The following is a 22601-nucleotide window of genomic DNA, read 5'->3' as shown; positions in this document are numbered from 1 at the left end:
TAAGGAATGGTAAGTGCCCCAGGCCTCACTGCCCTAGACCTGAAGCGATAAGCAAGGGAAGCCTTTAATGAAATCTAGTGAGTTGCTGCCTGGTTTGTTGTCATTCAATCACTCAGTCATGTCCAACTCTCTGAAACCCCATGGAATACAGCACCACAGCCTCCCTTGCCCTACACTATCTCCCAGAGTTTGCTGATCCCCAGTATTCCCAGTTTCAAATCTTAAGACTTGCAAGGCACTAGCCTGTGCCTTTAGCATCATGAACTTGTTTATTCAACAAATATGTCTTAAACACTATGTGACTGTCAAGAGACTAGATGCTAGGCAAGAAACAGAAAAAGAAATTTTAGACACATTTTGGCCACTAGACTGCAGTGGGAATGCTAGGTAGTTAAAAGAAGTAAAAGTGACAGTTACTAGGAAATAGAGAAAAGTTAGCTATTGGTACAGGTTTGGGTATGACAAAGGCATCAGAATGGGGATACTGTTAAAACTGAAACTTGGAAAATGAGGAGATGTTATCAGAAGGGTTATAGGCTTGTTCTCTTGTATAACAGTGTAAAAGATCAAGGCAGGCTTGGTGCAGGTCAGGCAGGCAAAGAGTAAAATCGATGGTGTTCAAGAATTGGGTGTTTAAAATATGTTTTTTCACCATGTGAAAATTAGAGGTCATTTTTTTTCAATCAGAGGGAAATTTGCATGGTAATGAAAGAGGTCTATGACTTGACTGGGGTTTATATATTTGTCAATTCTTATGAAACTGTACACTCAAATTTGTACTCTTTAATGCATGTATATATAATGCCTCACTTTTTTTAAAAAAAGGGGTAACCTTGAAGACAAAAAGACTTGTCCCTGTCCCTTGTCAGTTTTATGATATTGAGCAGGCTACCTATCTTCTCTGATTTTTCTCATTTGAAGTGATAGTACCTCCCACCTAGGGCTGAAAAGGACTCTTTCTGATGCTTAGCATGTTGTGCTGCTGCTGCTAAGTCACTTCAGTCGTGTCCAACTCTGTGTGACCCCATAGACGGCAGCCCACCAGGCTCCCCCGTCCCTGGGATTCTCCAGGCAAGAACACTGGAGTGGGTTGAGATTTTGAGTTGGTACAAAAGTAATTGCAGTTTTGCATTGTTAAACTTTACTGTTTGATATTGGAGTACATTCTTAAATAAATGTGGTTTTGTTATACATCATTTTAATGTGCATTTCTCACTTTATGGTTTTTTTTTTTGCTAATGACTTATTGTGTGTGCATGCAACCCTTCAGTTGTGTCTGACTTTTGCAACCCTATGTTCTGTAGCCTGCCAGGTTCCTCTGTCCATGGGATTCTCCAGGCAAGAATACTGGATTCTGGTTTCCATTTCCTCTTCCAGGTGGATCTTCCTGACCCAGGGATTGAACCCATGTCTCCTGCACCTCCTTCACTGAAGGCAGATTCTTTACCACTGAGCCTAGGGGAAGCCTAATGACTTATTTTGTGTGGTTTATTTTATATTTATTTTAGACTAGGGAAATTATGTTAGACTAAAAGCAAATTTCAGCTTTCAGATTTTCTTATTTGAGTTCAAAATGGGTCGAAAAGCAGCAGAGACAACTCACAACATCAACAGTGCATTTGGCCAGGAACTGCTGTTGAATGTATAGTGCAGTGGTGGTTCAAGAAGTTTTGCAAAAGTGATGAGAGCCTTGAAGATGAGGAGCACACTGCCTGGTCATCAAAAGTTGACAATGACAATTGAGAGGATTATCAAAGCTGATCCTCTTACAACTATACAAGGAGTTGCTGAAGCACTCAATGTCAACCATTCTACGGTCATTGGGCATTTGAAGCAAATTGGAAAGACGAAAAACTCCATAAGTGGGTGCCTCATGAGCTGACCAAAAAATTTAAAAAAATCATCACTTTGAAGAGTCTTCTCATTCTATGAAACAGGAAACCATTTCTCGATCAGATTGTGACATTCATTGAAAAGTGGATTTTATACAACCAACAATGACCAGCTCAGTGGCTGGACCAAGAAGAAGCTCCACAGAACTTTCCAAAACCAAACTTGCACCAAAGAAATGGTCATGGTCACTGTTTGGGGGTCTGCTGCCCATCTGATCCACTATAGCTTTCTGAATCCTGGTGAAACTATTACATCTGAAAACTATGCTCAGCAAGTGGAGATACACTGTAAACTGCAACACCTGCAGCCAGCATTGGTCAACAGAAAGAGCCCAATTATTCTCCACAACAACCCCTGACTGCATGTCATACAACCAACATTTCAAAAGTTGAACGAATTGGGTTACAAGGTTTTGCCTCATTTGCCGTATTCACCTGCTCTCTTGCCAACTGACTACCACTTCTTCAAGCATCTTAACAACTTTTTCAGGGAAAATGCTTCCACAGTCAGCAGGAGGCAGAAAATGCTTTTCAAGAGTTCGTCAAACCCTGAAGGATGGATTTATATGCTATAGAAATAATCAAACTTATTTCTTATTGGCAAAATGTGTTGATTGTAATGGTTCCTATTTTGATTAAGAAATGTTTGAGCCTAGATATAATGATTTAAAATTCATGGTCCAAAGCTGCCATTACTTTTTCACCAACCTAATAGCAACTCATATGTATGCAGGGTTTATCAAGAAATGGAAAGAAGAAATGAAACCTGCAAAGTAGGCAAGAGCATCTCAAAGAGACTTATATTTACATTTTTAGAAAATCACTTTGTTTTCAGTGTGAAAGACTGGAGTCAAGACAGCCTATGGCAGGGATTTCATTAGAGCACTAATAGAATAAAGAAAGAAAAAGCCTTAAAAATGGCAGTGACGTAGATCTCAGGGTGACAGGTGGGACACAGTGTTAGCTGAGCTGTGAAGAAATGGATATGGGGTAGTGCCATTTTCCAAGAAAGAAAGCACATATAGAGGGGCATAAAAATGAGCTTAATTGTTAAAAAGTTGTGGGTGAGGTGCCTTCATATTTCCAAGATGGGCATCTGCAGTACACAAGAGGATACATGGCTTTGGGCCCTCAGGTTCAGACAAAAGATGTTATTAGACATTGGGCAAGACTGAAATACGCATTACTCTTCAAGAAACAACCAACATGGGATTAGTCATTTGTGGAAATGAAGAACTCCAAGGTAGTCCTGATGAACATAAGCCTAGAGAATTATAGAAATAGTTAAACTCCAATTCAGGGCTTCTGGGTATAAATTTAACTTTGTTTGAGGGAAACAAATACGAATTTTGATTGCACCCGAGGAAGCTCACATATGGGTAATTTGCCATCTGTCTTTAGAAAAGAAGAAAATCTGCATGGTCCCTGTAAAAGGGGAGTCCATAAAAAATAGAATCCTCTCTATTATTATTATGGATATCACTGAGATAGATATCTGATCCCATTAAATATTAAGGTCATCCAACTAATTCTTCTACCTGAGTCCTTTTGACTTCAAAGCCTAGTCTATAATACTAGATTAGATTGACTTCTTGGGAGATCATTTTTAACGTATTGCTGATGGAAGCTTGGGAAACACTCAAATGCAATAGGGTGACTATGTATAACCTCTAGTTCTATGTGTATGCTTCTGAAGATAGAGGGCCAGGTTAGACTATGTTCTCTGAGAAGCAGATGCCAAGACAGGATTTGACATGAAGAGATTTACTGGGGTAATCATCTGTGAAGGAAATAGTGGAGAGAGAGAGAGAGAGGAGGCTGGGAGAGCTATCTGACCCCTGAGAAGGAGACAGGGAAGACAGAAGGAAAGACTGGTGTATGTTTTCAGGGATTGTTTGGTGGAATTTCCTGTTTCTATTATATAGTTGTGTTCTTTAGAGTGTTTATGAACCCAGAGAGTGTGGATTACAACTACACAGTGTGAGTGGGGTAATTATATATTAAAGATATATTTCTTATGGATATAAAAGTAAATCATTAGGTTCTTGGATGAGACAGAAGGCACCTATGGTCCATGCTGTGAGCTGACACATGGAGACGTTTTGAAAGTTATACCTCAGTTATCCTGTGGGTCTGATTAGGGAATACAATCCCATCTTTGAAGTCCCAAGAAAATCAGCATGTCAATCAAATGTCTACAAATCATACATGATTGACAGGAGCTTGCTACATGATTGAAGGACACTGTGTTTTCATTCATTTTACACTGTGAAATAGGAGAAAAAAATAAATTTTTTTATTTGAAAATAATCTCAAATTTACCAAAACATTACAAAATAAAAATAATACAAAATAAAAAGAGGACAAAAACTGACCACATACCTTTTTTCTATATTCAGCTACTGTTGACATTTTACTCTATTTGATTTATCATTTACTCTCTCATTGTTCTTGATTTTTTTTTTCTGGATCATTTTAGGTAACATATTTAAAATATAATCTCTCATTTGTGTTCCAGTTTTGTGAGTTCATCCAATAATGTCCTTAATTGTACTTTTCCCCTCCAGTACAGGATTTAGTTTATGGTCAGGTATTATATTTTGTTGTTATGTCTCTTTAGTGACTGAACAAAGTCTCCTTTAAACTAGAATATGAAATACTCTTTTGATAAACTAAATCTAATTTGTTGAAGAATAGAAACTTTGATGGTGAGGATTTAGTCAATCCTGTATGTTGTTTATGCACATGGCCTAGAACGGTGCCTGGCACACGGTAGCACTCAGTAAATTATCTGATGAATGAATGAATGACTTTTTGTCCCATATTTTTCTAAGAGGAACTAATATAAATGTGTTACATGGGTCTTTGTATTTTAAAAGCATTCATATTACGTTTTTTAAAGTTTTAATCTTTACAAATAGCTCATGTTGTTTTGTAAAACTAGGGGGTGTGTGTGTGTATCTGTGTGTGTCTGTGTGTAGGTGTTTGTATGCGCGCACACATGGAGAGCTTAATTGTTCAAGAAACCACCTCTGTTACTCCCTGCCCAACCCATTACCTTGAAGCCCTTCTCATCCCTGCACCAATTTAAACCTTTTAGTGTTGTTGGACGGAGAAGGCAATGGCACCCCACTCCAGTACTCTTGCCTGGAAAATCCCATGGACGGAGGAGCCTGGTAGGCTGCAGTCCATGAGGTTACTAAAAGTCAGACACGACTGAGCAACTTCACTTTCACTTTCAAGCATTGGAGAAGGAACCAGCAACGCACTCCAGTGTTCTTGCCTGGAGAATCCCAGGGACGGGGGAGCCTGGTAGGAGGCCGTCTATGGGGTCACACAGAGTCGGACATGACTGAAGCGACTTAGCAGTAGCAGCAGCAGTATTGTTGGAAAGTGAAATGGAAACCCAGACTCTCCTGGCATGAGGACTGACATCAAGTGTGTCTGTCTTCTTGGCAATGCAAAACATTTATACCCTGCGTTGAGGCCTGTAATGAATCTGAATGTTTAGATAGAACTAGTAGCCATCTTAAAAAATGCATGCTGGCTCCTGTGTCTGTGTGTTGACTGACAGAATGTCTGTGTGGTAGGAGGCTCACTAACATGATTGCAATCAGAGTTCTGTGAATGGAATGCCCAGGAAAGGTGTCCATCAGTCACAGAAATCTCTGCCTTGTTCCAGAAGGTCCATTACATCATTCCCACATTGTCTGAATCTTAACCCATTGCTGGAACCAGAGGATGGCCCAGCTTCGTGCTGGCTATGCTAAGGACCTCGTTCAAGGACTGGTCTTATGAGAGTTTACCTCCTAACTCCAGCAACCTACTGCTCCACTCTTAGTCTAAACTAGGGTCAAAACTGTCAAGTATTTATAAGAGTATCTTTGGCTCATGACATAACATAAAGTGAATGGAGTGGGACTCCATTCAAACCGTAAATACAGTTTGCTTTTATCTATGAAAAGAACAAACTTGGTAGAAAAATGACTGGAAGGAATAATGCAAACATGGTTACAATGGTGGCTTCCAAGTGATGGGACTATGGATCTGTAGGATCTGACCTTGTGTCTTTGGATACAAGGAGTATATGTTCTCTCATGATCATGAGAAAAAAAAAAGTATAAAAATAAAGATGTATTTTTATAGCCTCACATCTAAAAGTTAAATCAAACAGAACTGGTTGACACTGAAGCCATTTTATGTCTCAGTTTCTCCATATGCCAAGTGTGTATAATAAGGCTAGTTATAGATTCTGTGATGGTGATTCATTGGATAACTATGTAATATGGCTTCATTTTCTCAAAATAAAGGAGACTATTCTTATTAGAATAATCTCTATACTTAACTCGGAAGGAACTCCTTCCTTTAACTCTCTTTCTATCAATCATGGAGAGAAAGAAGGTTATAAATCCGGACTGGCATCTTGCCTGCTCTTTTCAAAGTCTAACCCAGTGGTATGGCAAAGAAAGTAATTTTTTAAACGAAGAGACTTAGAGCTAATCTCCATCTGACATGTGCTTCCAACTCTAGCTTGCATTGAAAGAAGTGCTTATTAAGGACAGGCCTGATTCCTTGTCTCTCATTGCTTTTTCTCTCCAGTAGAAACCTTCTACTCTAGGTCCTATCAATTCCTGAATTTGTAAACGTGTGAAAGCCCTCAGAACATGATGTATCCTTACAGAATGGTCTGTGGGACAAGAAGAGTGATTGACAACTGCAGAAATCACATCTGAGGTTTCGTCCTGCAGGAAAAGGGGATACAAATTGCCTGCAAATTATCCACAAGTCCCAGATGAGCCTGAGGAGAAAATTTAAGAGGCTTCAGTCTTTCTCCAGCAAACATGTTCCTGTGTCTTCTTTTGCTATAACACACAAACACCCAAGAGAAACTGTCCCTGAAAATACTACTTTTGTTTCTAATCCTTGTCAAATGTGATAACAAGAAACATGTAAATGCCAATTAATAATCTTTATCATATGCCAATAGTGTTCGATGTGTGATTCTGAATTGAAGAGGTATATGAGCTCTGATTGATGGGTTTATAATATAAAGAACAAATTAGGGTTTATGCTATAAAAACACATGGTGTTAACTTTATAGGATATGTATGAAGTAGCCTGTAAGAATTTGCACTGCTGATTTTAATGAATATACATTACTTAGAAGACTTAAATATAGTAGAATAAAGGCAAAAATAATGATGACTGTACTTAGAAGTCTAAAGAAACAGGTTATACTGCTCTTCTAGCCAAGAATACATGAATGTATGATGTCCTAGGCTTTACACATACCTGGCTTACACTCTGGACTTCTAAAGGTACTGGCCCAGTTCTAATCGCAATGTGATCAGCAAACCAGTGCTGATCCTCAAATCTTTTCTTACGTGTCTTGATATGACAACTACAGAAACTGAACTTTTTGTATTGATCTGACAGTAATTACATGTCTGTTGAGTCTCATAGTAACAAATTGGGGACTTCCTTTTATGTTTTTGTCTTTTTAAATTTTATTTTTAAAGTAATTCAGTTTTTTACCGTATTTTACAGAAGTATTTGTCTATGAAAAATTTGGGGAAAACTGGGCCCTCAACACAGATACTGTGAGAAACACTTTCCAGAATGTCATAAAACATTGGATGAGTTACATAGAAACCAACTCTGTAAGCCTAAGGCTTCTCACCTGTAACATGAATTTAATGATAGCACTTACATCTTGAGGCTGGATTTGAGAATGAAGTGAAAATAGATACGTGTAAGGTGCTTAGTATGATGCCTACCCTTGGTAAGTACCCCCCACAACACTGGCTCTTAGAATTATTGACTAAGTGAGACCTGGGAAGTGCCCTTCTAAATTATGTACACATGGGACACAGTTTTAGTTTTGTAACAGGTCATTGGGGAATAACCCCTTCAACGTGTAACCTGTCTCTGGAATCTGGCCACTTCATTTGACAGGCTAGGAGTTCATTCATCATTGACTTGCACAAGCAATCAATCTGTGATTTTGGTCTTAGGACCATTTGGTGTATCTGTCCCATCATCATGGTGTGATATATCTTTCTCTATGTTTCCTTTGGTTTTCCTCAATTCCTTAAATTGAGTGATTGTTCCAACCCTCAATAACTGCATTATTCTGATCTTTATTGTTTACTAAATATCTGTATTATCTGGGGACTATGATAAAATGGGACTTCCCTGGTGATTCAGATGGTAAAGAATCTGCCTGCAATGTGGGAGACTGGGGTTCAATCCCTGCCTGGGTCAGGAAGATCCCCTGAAGAAGAGAATGGCTTCCCCCTCCAGTATTCTTGCCTACAGAATTCCACGAACAGAGGGGCCTGGAGGGCTACAGAACATGGGGTCACAAAGAGTCAGACACAACTGAGCAGCTCACACACACAAACACACACACACACATGATAAAATGACTTGCTGGCAAGTATAAAGATGGAAACTTTTGTTTCAAAAGATGCATCACTTTAGATGGTACTTCATAAGGCAAAGACAAAAATATATGCTGTCTCTTCTAGTCAAAGAGGCCAGACAATTTTTTTAAGTGTGTCTAAATGTCAATATTGAAGGTCTTCAGAAGGCACTGGTTGTGGTCAAAGAAAGTAGCTGGTTATTTCAAAGCATAAATGATTGAGGATAACTCAACCAAAGAGGTTTTCATTTTTGAATTCTAGTACAATATGATGGAGAAAATGAGGTTTTATAGTTGAACTAACTTGGGTCCAAATCATAGTTTTGCAACTTAACTAGACACATTAGGCAAGTCCTTTACTCTCTTTGACCCTCAGTTTCCTAAACTATAAATCAGGAGCTAATGGGACAATGTTTAAGCAGACTAGGTGCTTAAATAATAAGTGCCTTCTTTATTTAGTTAGTAAACTTCAATAATTTTTCTTTAAAGTAATCAGTGAGATGATTTTAACAAGGTTCCATAAATAGAATCAGGTTTTAAAATATAATAAAAATAATGTATCAGTATTTACTTTTAAAAACATGCATTAGATTTGGCAGATTCAACAAGACAGTTTAAAAACATGTCTCTTTCCAATGTGAAGCTTCTTTAATTCGGTTGCACTCTGCCTAGAACTCCTTGCTCCAGCCAGAATAACTTTCCCATGCGCGTGACTTGGCTCATTCTTATTTTTAGTCCATTGTGTTTTGCACTCTTCTTGAAATGACCTCTGTCACCTCCCTGGCAAACCCCACACTCCTTTAAAATTGTTCGTTATTCACATGGTCCTGAATTGGCAGAAGGAAATCTGGTCAAGCTACTGACTCAGTACCATCTTCCAGAGAGCTATATTAGTCCTCATTTTGACATATTTTCTTGTTATGATTTCCTACACTTTTTTAATATTTGTAGATTTTTTTCTCCCTATTAGAACTATAAAGTTCCATTTCTTAGGGTTACACGGAGGACATTCAAGATCAGAGAGGCTGTCACTTGCTCAAGGTCACACAATTTATGGCTGATTTTAAACAGGTAGCCAGTTCTTTGGGTTTTTCATTTGGTTTTGTTTTCATTTCATGACCCTTCTTTACTTAGTAGAAAATGGTTGATATTAGCGACAGACGGACTGAGAAACAGTGGGGCAACTCCAGGCATGGAGACTACTCTAGAAGGAATAAGAGCAGATGGGGGGCACAGAATGGATTTTAAGAGATGGGGCAAAAGAGGGAGAAAACGTGTCTCAAAGAAATAGTTGGCTTACTCCAACTAGCTCATGTTCAAAGAAAATAAGAAACACCTACATGGCAACCATCACATTTCTGCTTTGCTTCTATTTTGTACTTAATAAACAACACTACTGTCATTGCCAATGAAAACAGTAACATCACTGTGCTTTTCCCCTGGCGCTAACTCTAAACAATCTACTGGATTTGGGTCAAAATTCTAAACTGCCAACATGTTAAAAATAAAAACAGAAAAACAAACCTGGCCTTTTCCTTTAGGGTTGTGAGGGTGCGTGCAGGACAAGAGCCAGAGAGAAGAGTTACTATAAAAAATAATCCAGTGCAAACATCCTTGAACTGATGTTTTCTATAAAAATCTGTTGGCTGTGAATTGAAGAGTGAAGTGGTGAAGGAGAAAGGAATGGGGGATCAAGTGGTGTCTGCTTATCGTCAGCTAGCTTTCATGTAAGAGTCATGGCAGGGTCAGCAACAAACTAGCCAGGTGGCAACTCCAGGCCATGCTGCCATAAATAAATAGTTATGTACTAATGTCACACAACCAGAGCTAGATGCAAAGCATATGGGAAGGAAACATTCTGATGTAAATATTCAAAAGAATCTATGGTTGCTGAATTCAGGATCCACTATTGATATGGGACTTTGAGACGCCTGGCAAAATAAAGTGATGAAGCTTTTTTAAAACTTGGACTAAAAGATTCTTTGAAATATTCATTGTCTCCTTTCAAAAAAAAGAAAACCCTTAACCTTTGGCCTAAGAGAGTGTGACTTTTTTTTTTCCTTCTTTCTTTGGTGTAGTAATTAAGCATTACTTTGAGTTGGCATGAGCACAGATCCTGGAACCAAATTTCAGGAGTTTAAATTACCCCTGCTGCTTGCTCGTTCTCATGACCTCTGGGAGGTTACTTACCCTTTTCATGCCTCAGTTTATTCACCCTGCACAAAAGGGAGGAGGAGGAGGAGAGGAGGAAGAGGAGGAATAGTATCTGCCTCCTAGGAAATTATAGGGATCAAACGAGTCAAAGTGTGGGGAGCAAACAACACCTGGTAAATGCCCTGACCTATTACCATCAAGTAATCTTATACAGTGAGCAGACTCATTGGAAAAGACCCTGATGCTGGGAAAGATTGACGGAAGGAGAAGGGGACGACAGACGACAAGATGGTTGGATGGCATCACCGACTCAATGGACATGAGTTTGAGCAGGCTTGGGGAGATGGTGAAGGACAGGGAAGCCTGGCATGTTGCAGTCCATTGGGTCACAAAGAGTTGGACATGACTAAGCTGCTGAACAGAGAATGAGATGGCTGGATGGCATCACCGACTTGATGGACATGAGTTTGAGTGAACTCCGGGAGTTGGTGATGGACAGGGAGGCCTAGCGTGCTGTGGTTCATGGGGTCGCAAAGAGTCAGACATGACTGAGCGACTGAACTGAACTGAAGCTGCTGAACAACTATCTTATACAGGCTATTTATCTTCCATAGACTATCTGCTGGAAGCTAATGAATCCATTCATTGTACTATCTTATTTAATCTTACAAATAACCCCATGAATCAAAAATCAGTTTTACAGACAAAGGAATTGAGGCTTAGACAGTGTAAAGAATCTAAGGAGACATATCTAAGCTAAACTTCTAACCCAGGTCTTATTCTAGATTTAAAAATGAACAACAACAACGAAATAACCATTCACACATTCTATATCTAAACACTTTTTCATATAAAATGTTAAATTTTGAAAACAAACATAACACATGACCTTCTAAGAACCAAGTAGATTTATTTTAAATGGATTAAAGGAGGGGCTAATGTCCTAATCAATGGCCTCTGGCAAGCTGAGATCCACCCACAACACATACTTAAAACAGATAAATTCTTCCACTGACTTATTTCTTCAAATATTTACTGAACGCCTACTATTTTTTGAGAACTGGTGACTGAGCGACTTCACTTTCACTTTTCACTTTCATGCATGGGAGAAGGAAATGGCAACCCACTCCAGTGTTCTTGCCTGGAGAATCCCAGGGACGGCGGAGCCTGGTGGGCTGCTGTCTGTGGGGTCGCTTAGAGTCGAACACTACTGAAGCGACTTAGCAGCAGCAGCAGCAGCAGCAATTCGCAAATGAATAAGAAATGATTCCAGTTCTTGAGCACCTAATTGTGAGGACTGAATGTCATATTCTTTACTGCAGTCATTCTTTACTCTTTGATGATGTGGGTTCTGTTTTCTAGCCTCTTTCCCAGAAGGGCCAAAACTGTGTTCCTCGCGAGCTGCACAAGTTTTTTTTACTTCCCTCAACACAAGCCAAGCTGTTAACTCTACGGCGATCTTAGTGGGTTTGCGGTTTTACAGCTCCTCTTCTCAGGCTTCCAGGGCGCAAAGAGTCTTTCGCTGAGAGAAGGCGTGTTTCTTTGCAGGCCTGTCTCCGATTGGAGCTGCGGTTAAACGTGCGCGGTTGGAAGCGTGTTCAAATCGCGCGCCCTGGCAGTCATTTTCCCGGACTCATGTGAGCCCTGCTGCCTGATCGATGCGCCAGGACTCCCTGGTTTCTGGCAACAGGGAAGGCGTTAAAGCCAAGAGCCTCCCACCTTAATCCCAGGTGGGCCATGCCCAGGGACCTCCCCTTAGAGATTTAGGCGCCACCTCTGCCAGCTGTTACTTCCTGGTTGGATTGCCCTTAACTGACATGGCGGCTGGCTGCCTTCGGCTGGGCCCACTGCGGCTGCTCAGAACGCCAAGAAAGGGCAGTCTGTCTACAGCCCGCCTCCCGCCGCGGAGGTGCCTGGTGAAGTCTAGGCTTGTGCACCCAGGGGTGCAGGGAGTTAGGGGCCCAGGAAGTCGGGGACACAGCGGTGTGCTGCTGTGTACGCAACCGCGTCTGTCAAGAGCAAGACTGCTCGAGACAAGGGTGTTCTTTTTCCTTTCCCTTGTCATCTCCCTGTCCCTGGCCCAACATGATACTGACCAAAGCCCAGTACGACGAGATAGCCCAGTGCCTAGTGTCTGTGCCGCCTACCAGGCAGAGCCTGAGGAAGCTGAAGCAGAGGTTCCCCAGGTAAGTGCCCGTCTCGCCCCTCACAGAGCCCTTTTGCCTGCAGCAGCTGTGCCTGGCAGCCCAGCCGGTGCTTAGGAACCACGTGTCACACATAACTGGGGAGGAACACGAGTGTCAGGTGTTAGGAGATCAGGGATGTTGAAGGTTTCTTCTTTGACCAGCCTTATAGGAGAGTCTTAATGGATAAATCCCAGGCAGCCTTCCAAGGCCATGCAATTAAGTTCAAATCAACGAATGTTTGTTGAAAACTTGGGTTTTGCTAGTTGATGGGTGCACATAAGTAGGTGCTGCATAAATTTGTTATTGTTTAGTTGCTAAGTCGTGCCCTACTCTTTGCAACCCCATAGACTGTGTAGCCTGCCAGGCTCCTCTGTCCATGGAATTCTCCAGGCAAGAGTACTTGAGTGGGTTGTTATTTCCTTCTCCAGGGGATCTTCCCCTCCCAGGGATCGAACTGCATCTCCTGCATTGGCAGGCGGATTCTTTACCCTTGAGCCACCAGGGAGGCCTCCTTGCATTAATGTCTAGTGGTTAATTGACAGATTCTAGGAATGAATGACAGGTGGCAGGGCCCTCTCAAAGTGGAAATATGAATTGTAGATTCAAAAGATGAAAATGGAGGACACTTTTAATTGGCTTCTGGAAACAAAGGGGAGTACAAGCCTAAAGGGGACTCTTCTGGTTGACTGTGGCTCTCTGCTGCAACAAAGTGACCTCAAGTGTTCCAAGCCAGTCAGAGACTGGTACCCTACGAATTCTACTGTTGCGTCAAGCAACCATATGGATGCACAGATGGGGGATGGCAGAGGATGAGAGAGGGGATGAGAGAGGGGATAACAGAGGACGAGATGGTTGACTGGCATCACCAATTCAATGGACATGAGTTTGAGCAAGTTCCAGGAGATGGTGAAGGACAGGGAAGCCGGGCGTACTACAGTCCACGGGGTTGCAGAGTCGGACACGACTGAGCGACTGAACAGTAACAACACTGGATACACATTCCAGGTGTATTTCATACTTCCCTTCTCCCTGCACATGTCTTTTTTCCAATGATTTTTAGGCTTATCCAACTTTCTACGAAGGGACTTTAGCAACTATATGCTATAGATTTCCTCATTTTAAAGATGTATAAACTGAGGCCCTGACATGACACAAAGAACGAATCCAGGACCAGAAGGGTACTTGTCCCATGTTTAAAGTATAGAATGTTTACCTTTATTCTGTTTTAAAGCCAAATCCAAATTTATTCCATTTTACTCCATGGCACTGAACACCATGAGCTTCCTTGTCTTTGACACCATCAAGGAAGTGTTTTCTAGCAGAGAGATTATTGGATAATTGGTATTAGTAATGTACAAATTTAAGGTCTTTTATGACTCAGCTTTTTCCTTGAAGGACTCAGTCTTCCTAACCTGTAATATGAAGAGATCTGTTTTGAATATTATCCAGATTTAATTTATCCTTTTATAGTCTTTAAGATTTTTATCAGATTCGCTAACAAGGAACAAAATTGACAGTTAGAATGGGTGAAGGCTGGTCAGGGAATAGAGTTTTCCGGGCAGTTTTCAGATGCATCATGCACTTAGGTTATTCTGCTCTTGTTCCGTACTTATATTAGCACTGTATTTTTGCTTCTCTCTTTTCCTCTCTTCTCTTTGTCTCTGCCTCATTCTTTTCCTTTCTTTTCCATAGCAAATACCTTCTCCTTTCCATTAGAGGTAACCTCTTCTTACTTTTATTAAGGTTTATGTCTTTCTTTTTTAATTGGAATGTGATTGCTTTACAATGTTGTGTTTTTGCTGTATAAAAACATGAATCAGCTATATGTATACATATATAGCCTCTCTCCCACCCCTCCCCCATCCTACCCCTCTGTTCCTTGCTGAGCACGGGGTTGGGCTCCCTTTTATATAGCAGCTTCCCACTAGCTAGCTGTTTTACAGTGCTACTCTCTCAATTCACCCACCCTCTCATTCCCCTCCCTGTGACTACAAGTCTGTTCTCCATGTTTGCGTCTCTCTTCCTGCCCTGCAAATAGGTTCATCAGTACCATTTTCCTAGATTCTACATGTGTGCATTAATGAAGTTCACTTATGAAAGACTCCCATTCCTTTGGGGCACCATGTGTCTTGCCTATTCTCATATGCCTTTTTTGAGATATGGCATATGATATATGTATCTCCAAATATTTTTGCTTCTTTCAAATTCCATTTAGGGTATAACTAACTATTCTTTTACTGGAAAGTTTATTGAGAGAGCTGTACTACCAAGCTGCAGAAGGAATTGAAGAGAGGCATGGGTAGGAATTCCGTAAAGTGTGTAATTTGAGAGTTGGCCTCAGTTTGCACTATAGCACTGTTTTACTTTAGATGTTGGATGCAAAGGACTTGAACAACCTTTAGCTCTGACAGTTCATTTTACCTGAGGATTAGTCAAGTAAGGACCTCAGAGATAATTTCTGGTGGTTCAAAGAAGTTAAGTGACTTGTCAAAAAGCTTGGAGATACTGGATGGCTCAAAAGTATCTAGAATACAGGTTTCATGACTTTCAGTTCAGAGTTCTATACCAAGCCACCTTAATTATTTTTAATATTTAATAACAGCAGCAATAATTTTTTTGTGTGATGTTCACCTAGATTGAATTCTGAAAATAATCAATGTACTGAAATGCTTTTTAAAATTGCTGAAAATTTTTACTTTGCTGATTTAAAAAGTAATACATGCTCAGTAAAGAAAATTTAAAAATATTCATAATCTTTCAGCTCTGAAAATTTCTGTTAATATATTTAAAAAATATTTCTAGTCTTTTTTTTCTGTGCAATACTTTCTCTGCTAATATAGTTTATAGGTCCTGTTTTTGTCATTTAACACATTGTAAGCATTTCTCATCTTTAAAAATTCCTTATAATTTATTTTAAATAACTAATAATATCCACATTCTAGATGTACTTGCTAGACATCAAAAGTTTTGTTTTACTAATTTTATGGTATTATTTCTGTATTTATATCATGACAAGTCTGCTTGTTTTCCTATTAATCCTTTAGAATCTCAGGAATTGGGAACGACCATATCATCAGTTTTCAAACTTTTGGTCTCTTCAAACTCTAAAAAAGTATTGAGGACCCCAGAAAACTTTTGTTTACATGGGTTTTATCTGTTGATATTTACAAAGATGTAAATTAAACCTGAGAAATTAAAAAAGAATGCTTATATATTTTAAAGATTAATAACCATAATTTCAAAAAGCTAGTGAGAAAAATGGCCTTGTTTTACACTTTTGCAGATCTCTTCACTACCTGTCTTAATAGAAATAAGATCTGTCTGCTTCGTCATGTGATATGCTATCTTGATTAAAGAATATGAAGAAATTCTGGCCTTAGACAAAAATGTAGTTGGAAAAAGGAAAAGTATTTTTGTTACTACATACTACAAAATACCCAACAAGTGGTAGTTTCTTAGAATTGCAATGTGGAAAGTGAAACCATATGATAGAACTTTTTGGCGAGTCTTGAACTTTGAGTGCATCTTTCACCCATGCATAGTTCTTATCATCATGCATTGTTCATTTGCAAATTATTGGTTGTGAGTTAGCAAATCTTCTAAATGTTGTCACCTTTCATTACACAGCATCAAAAACAATCACATTTGTTAATATCCCTATTGATTTCATCAGAAGAGTCTGTAGGATTTGAAGCTGTAACACGGTGATGGATGCAGAGATATCCAATATTTGATTTTCCCCTTGAAAGCTCAATTTTTTCATTGGCAACAAATACTATTGGTTGTTTCTCTTGAAGTGACAGGCTCATGTTGTTTATTTTTGAGAAAATGTCTGCCAGATACCCAAATGTGAATATTCATAGTTTGTTCATCATTCATCCAAGAAGAAATGGTGTTCCATGGAAAGGGCACCTAGTTCAGCTCTGAAACAGTCATACGAATGCTTCCCCTTCAGATAGTCATCATGCTTCGATATGCAGCAGACATGCTTTTGGTTTACCTCTTATTTTGTTATACAGAATGTTAAGAGAATGTGTATCTAGGATTGAGATTTAATAAAATTAAAAAGTGAATCTTGGGGGCGGGAGGAGACGGGGACGACAGAGAATGAGATGGCTGGATGGCATCACCGACTCTATGGACATGAGTTTGAGTGAACTCCGGGAGTTGGTGATAGAGGCCTGGCGTGCTTTGATTCATGGGGTTGCAAAGAGTCGGACACAACTGAGCGACTGAACTGAACTGAAGATATTCTTATGTGAAACTGGCTTGCTTTCTTCCTACAAGCATGAGACTCCTAGGCCAGTTGTGTCCAGCCTTGGTTTGTGCTTAGGAGCTGGCAGTTTTGGCCACCATTCTTTTTGCACCATCAGTTCTAATGTCACACAGAAGAAAAGGCAAATCAAGTCGTACTGTTTCTGTAAAAATAGTTTTGACCTTGTAGACCTTTGAGAGAGTCTCAGGGACTCTAGGGGTCCATCAGCCTCACTTTAACAACCGTAAGCAGTTTCAAACTAAAGGATATTTATATTTTGAAGGATTTTTATATTTATTGACAAATTACTATGAAAAAGATTATGTTAATCCAATTCCTAACAGCACACAGCGCATAGTATCCATTTCTGTAACTTTTGTCAGTATTGAAGAGAGTCATCGTTTTGTTTTTAGTATGATGGATCAAGAATGACATCTCATAATTTACATTTTTGATAATTTACATAATTTGCATTTTTTAATGCATTCTATATTTTCCCCATTGTTTATTGTCTTGAATTACTTGCCTGGTGTCCTTTTCCTAATTTTTCATCAGAGTGTTTGTTCTTACTGTCTAGTGATTTTTTTTTATTATTTATTGATCTACATGTGTTAAGGGTGTTGATGCTTTACATGTCATATTTTTATTGCCGATATTTTCCCAATTGTTGTACTTTTAAATATTGTTATTTTTTTATATTCTTAACTTTAAATTTATGCTTTTCTGTCCTAAGATATGAAAAGTAAATTTTTCACCTAAATTTTCTTCTCGGTTCTTTATGACTTGCTTGCTTATTCTTAGCTCTTTAATCTTTCCAGGTGGAGTTTCTTTTAGTAAATATTTACTAAAGGTAAATATGCTCAAAGGTAAAGGTAGTTTCACTTTCCCCAAACCTAAGACTCTTGAGAGTCCCTTGGACTGCAAGGAGATCAGTCCTGGGTGTTCATTGGAAGGACTGATGCTAAAGCTGAAACTCCAATACTTTGGCCACCTCATGCGATGAGTTGACTCACTGGAAAAGACTCTGATGCTGGAAGGGATTGGGGGCGGGAGGAGAAGGGGACAACAGAGAATGAGATGGCTGGATGGCATCACCGACTCGATGGATGTGAGTTTGAGTGAACTCTGGGAGTTGGTGATGAACAGGGAGGCCTGGTGTGCTGTGATTCATGGGATCGCAAAGAGTAGGACACGACTGAGCGACTGATCTGACCTGAACTGAATTGAATATTTTTTCAACTCCCAAACTCACCTTTATTCTATTTTATTCTGCAGTTTACAGTAAATGGGCCCTTTGACCCCAAGAACATAGGACATACTGCATCTGAGTACTTGCTGAGAATGTAGTCCTTTATCTGCATCTCCCAATCTTATTCCTGGACTTCCTTATTCAGGCAGAAGCCCCCAGCCCCTATATACTTATCTTATTTTGAAATTTTAACTTAGAGAAAAGTTGAAGAAATATTATAAAGGATAACCATATATCCTTCCCTCAGGTTCCCCTAATGTTAACATCTTACATAACCACCATACAGTTGTCAAAATCAGGAAATTGATTTTAATGCAATATAGTCAAGTAATTTACAGACCTGTTTTGAACTTTGCTAGTTGTTTTGTTTTTGACTAACGTCTCTTCTATTTCAGGATCACACCAGATTAGTTGTCATGCCTTTGTGGTCTTCTTTATCCTGTGACTGTTCCTTACTAATTATTTTTTTTGTCTTTTATGATACTGTCACTTTTGAAGAGTTTAATTATTTTGTTGACTGTCCCTAAGTTTATGTTTAACGTTTTCTCATGATTAGATGAAGGTAAACATTTTTGGCAAGAAAACCCTAGAAGCGATGTTGCCCTTCTCAGGGTATGTTATCTGGGGGACCAGACTTCGTATGTCTTGTTGCAGAGGGTTAACTTTATTCACTTGGTTAAGGGGTGATGTCTGCTATGTTTCTCCACTGGAAAGTTACTAATATTCTTTTTCCAATATTTGCCTTGTGGGGATATCCTTGAGTCTCTGCAACTATGCTCCTTCTCACCTTACACTTTCCCCCACTGAATTTAGCATCCATCAGTGGTTCTTACATGAAATACTCTGGGTATTGCCTGTTGTTGATTTTCTAGTTCTCTTACTGGAGTACTCTTTCAACTGGTGTCGTTTTCTACCACATTTTATGTAAAACAGCCCATCCTATAGTCAGCCCGTGATTTTCACCGGTCGTTGCAGTTTGTTTACGCTCACTGTGTGCTGTTTGTACCACTATTTGGATAGTTTTTAGAAAACAGAAAGGAGGATGTAGTAATTAATTTTGAATAACCTGTGGTCTGAGGAGTTCAGGACACACCCAATAGCTATAAATTATTAGAATCATATGATTATTAGAATTATTAGAATCATAATTCATAGAATTCACAGCTATGAATCATAGAATGTTGGAAACTAAAATATTGTTTTACAGTTAGTTCAGATATGGCTAGTCAAGATGAATTCTTAGAGGAGATACAACTTTGTTCTTTTGTTGGTAAACTGCCCTTTGGCACAATTTAATTTTTTCCTGAGTTCCTGTGTTATGCATTAGTTATTTGGTTACTATTTGTTTCCTATTCTAATGAGTCATAAGTCAGACTCTAAGCAAATAAGTGTCTTTACCTTGTTTCTATATTTTTTCTCTTAGGAATCCTTGCACAGGTTTTTCTAATGATGCTTACCACGTTTCTAAGCCTTATTATTATTATTTTTTTTTTTTTGGTCTTGCTCTACTTTCACGGTATAGGCAGTCATTCGCTTTTATGAGGCTCTTCCTAGAGAAATCGTTTAAGAAATAGTTAAAATTTGTCTGAGCTCCCTGTTCTTAAACTAATATATACTTGGTTTATTTTCTTGAGATCTTCACTTAACTCTGAGAACTGGAGTTAAGGCTGGCTCTAATTGTGTATTTGCCAATATTGAACTTAGTAGTTCTTGGTAGTGGACTTAGGGGTCTAGTCTGGCTAGGAATGGAGGAGTGAAACGACTTGCTTGAGGCAAGAACAATCATTTTACTTAGCTTTTGCATTTGCTTGGGGGCTTCCCTGGTGGCTCAGATGATAAAGAATCTGCCTGCAATGCGCGAGATCTAGGTTCCATCCCTGGATCAGAAAGATTTCTTGGAGAAGGGAATGGCAACCCACTCCAGTACTCTTGCCTGGAAAATTTCACGGATAGAGGAGCCTGGAGGGCTACAGTCCGTGGGGTCACAAAGAGTTGGACATGACTGAGCTACTAAGTTGCCTAGCTTCATTTGATGCTACTATTGGTTGGTTATAGTTGTCCTTTTCTGAAGACCCCCTTCTCCTTTCCCTCTTCCCCATGCATTTTAACCTGCCAACTTGTATTTCTTTCTTTTTGCTTCCTGTAGCAATTTGTTCTTGGGAAATGACTGGGCTCTGCCTCTTTTTATCTGAGTCCTAGTTTAGTTGTTTAGTCACTCAGTCTGACTCTTTACAGCCCAAGGACTGTAACCCAGGCTCCCCTCTGTCCATGGGGTTTTCCAGGCAAGAATTCTGGAACGGGTTGCTGCTTCTTTCTCCAGGGGATCTTCTCCAGGGATCGAACCTGCATCTTCTGCAGGTCTTCTGCATTGCAGGCCAATTCTTTACCGCTGAGCCACAAGGGAAGCCCATCTGTAAAAGGCGGAATAAAGCTCCACAGCTGGGAAGTAAGAGAAACAAGATTCAAACCCAGGCAGGATCTGACTCCAGATTCTTCTTCTCCCTCTTCAGTTCCTTAAGGCTGTTGTGAGGATTAAATGAAATAAGGCATGTGAAACAGAAACAGTTAGTATAGTATAGAGGTTCTAGTAAGTGTTTAATAGGTGGTAAGTATGGCAGAAAGTGAAGAGGAACTCAAAAGCCTCTTGATGAAAGTGAAAGAGGAGAGTGAAAAGGTTGGCTTGAAGCTCAACATTCAGAAAACAAAGATCATGGCATCTGATCCCATCACTTCATGGGAAATAGATGGGGAAACAGTGGAAGCAGTGTCAGACTTTATTTTTTTGGGCTCCAAAATCACTTCAGATGCTGATTTCAGCCATGAAATTAAAAGACACTTACTCCTTGGAAGGAAAGTTGTGACCAACCTAGATAGCATATTAAAAAGCAGAGACATTACTTTGCCAACAAAGGTCCGTCTAGTCAAGGCTATGGTTTTTCCCGTGGTCATGTATGGATGTGAGAGTTGAACTGTGAAGAAAGCTGATCGCCGAAGAATTGATGCTTTTGAACTGTGGTGCTGGAGAAGACTCTTGAGAGTCCCTTGGACTGCAAGGAGATCCAACCAGTCCATTCTAAAGGAGATCAGTCCTGGGTGTTCATTGGAAGGACTGATGCTAAAGCTGAAACTCCAATACTTTGTCCATCTCATGCAAAGAATTGACTCACTGGAAAAGACTCTGATGCTGGGAGTGATTGGGGGCAGGAGGAGACGGGGATGACAGAGCATGAAATGGCTGGATGGCATTACTGACTCGATGGACATGAGTTTGAGTGAACTCCGGGAGTTGGTGATGGACAGGGAGGCCTGGCGTGCTGTGATTCATGGGGTCGCAAATTGTCGGACACAACTGAGCGACTGAACTGAAGTATGATTACTGTTGTTATTAGAATTTAGTAAATGGCCTACAGTAGAAGAAATGTCTAGCTAGTAACTTTTGAAACATAGAAGATGCAAATTTGATTTAATATGATTCAGTTGATTGTGTGCCTTTGAACACCTAGATTTGATCATTAGTTGAATATGGCTCATATATCAGAAACTTGCCTTATATCTTTCATAGCAATATGTAATACCATTAAAAAAACAACAACAGCAACAACTTTTAAACCTAGAGTCACTTTTTTAGAATGATAGTAGCACATTGAAGGTATGGGCTTCCCTGGTGTCTCAGACTGTAAAGAATCTGCTTGTAATGCGGGAGACCTGGGTTCAATCCCTGAGTTGGGAAGATCCCCTGAAGAAAGGAATGGCTACCCCTCTCCATTATTCTTGTCTGGAGAATTCCATAGACAGGAGCCTGGCAAGCTACAGTCCATGGTGTCACAAAGAGTGGGACGTGACTGAGCGATTTTCACTTTCACTTATTGAAGGTATAATGGATACTACAGGGCTTGGTTTGCTGAAATTGGAAGATTGTTTCTATTGACCTTATTCTCTCAATTGAATTGAAAGTTGGTACTCAGTTGGTGGTCAATTTTCTATACTTCTGATAATGTTATGGTGTACCTGAGTTCCAGAGTCATGAGTGAGAATAGCTCATAAAGGGAGAAAACGTCAGCCTTTTATTGAACTGGAAATTCTTTTAGTGTTTTTGCCAAAGAAATGTAACTAATTTATATGACTTTAAAAAAATATTTCTGTATTGATCATTACTGCAAATTGGGAAAGAAATTGGCCTAAGAATATGATGATTTTATGTGTTTCCTTTAGTCATCTTTAAACACATGCTTTTTTACTCTGTAAGATTTCAAGTTTTTATTTGGTTGCTGTATTTGTGAAAAAGTGAAAGTGAAAGTCACTCTGGACTGGGTAACCTTTCCCTTCTCCAGGGGAACTTCCCAACACTAGGGATTGAACCCAGGTCTCCTGTATTGCAGGCAGATTCTTTACCAGCTGAGCCACAAGGGAAGCCCAAGAATACTGGACTGAGTAGCCTATC

The 22601-nt window shown here is 39.6% G+C and overlaps 1 protein-coding gene across 5 annotated transcripts in view; it reads left to right on the top strand.

The window, feature by feature from the left end:
* The first annotated feature begins 12329 nt into the window (after positions 1-12329).
* Positions 12330-22601, top strand: part of CDIN1 (CDAN1 interacting nuclease 1) — a 242271-nt gene continuing 231999 nt past the window's right edge. For 2 of the 5 annotated variants that reach the window (XM_088839824.1, XM_055437270.2), the window contains exon 1: positions 12335-12656. In XM_088839824.1, the coding sequence (XP_088695950.1) occupies positions 12556-12656 (101 nt within the window). In that variant the 5' untranslated portion in view covers positions 12335-12555. Of the gene's footprint in view, positions 12657-22601 lie in introns of all 5 variants that reach the window. The other 3 variants (XM_088839822.1, XM_088839823.1, XM_055437269.2) reach the window with 3 other exon arrangements.

The sequence above is a fragment of the Moschus berezovskii genome, chromosome 9 (genome assembly GCF_049115385.1).
Source record: "Moschus berezovskii isolate FMDL1 chromosome 9, NW_MosBer_1.0, whole genome shotgun sequence".
NCBI lineage: Eukaryota > Metazoa > Chordata > Mammalia > Artiodactyla > Moschidae > Moschus > Moschus berezovskii.
Note: the sequence above shows the minus strand (reverse complement) of the source record. Positions and strands in the feature narration are given on the sequence as shown.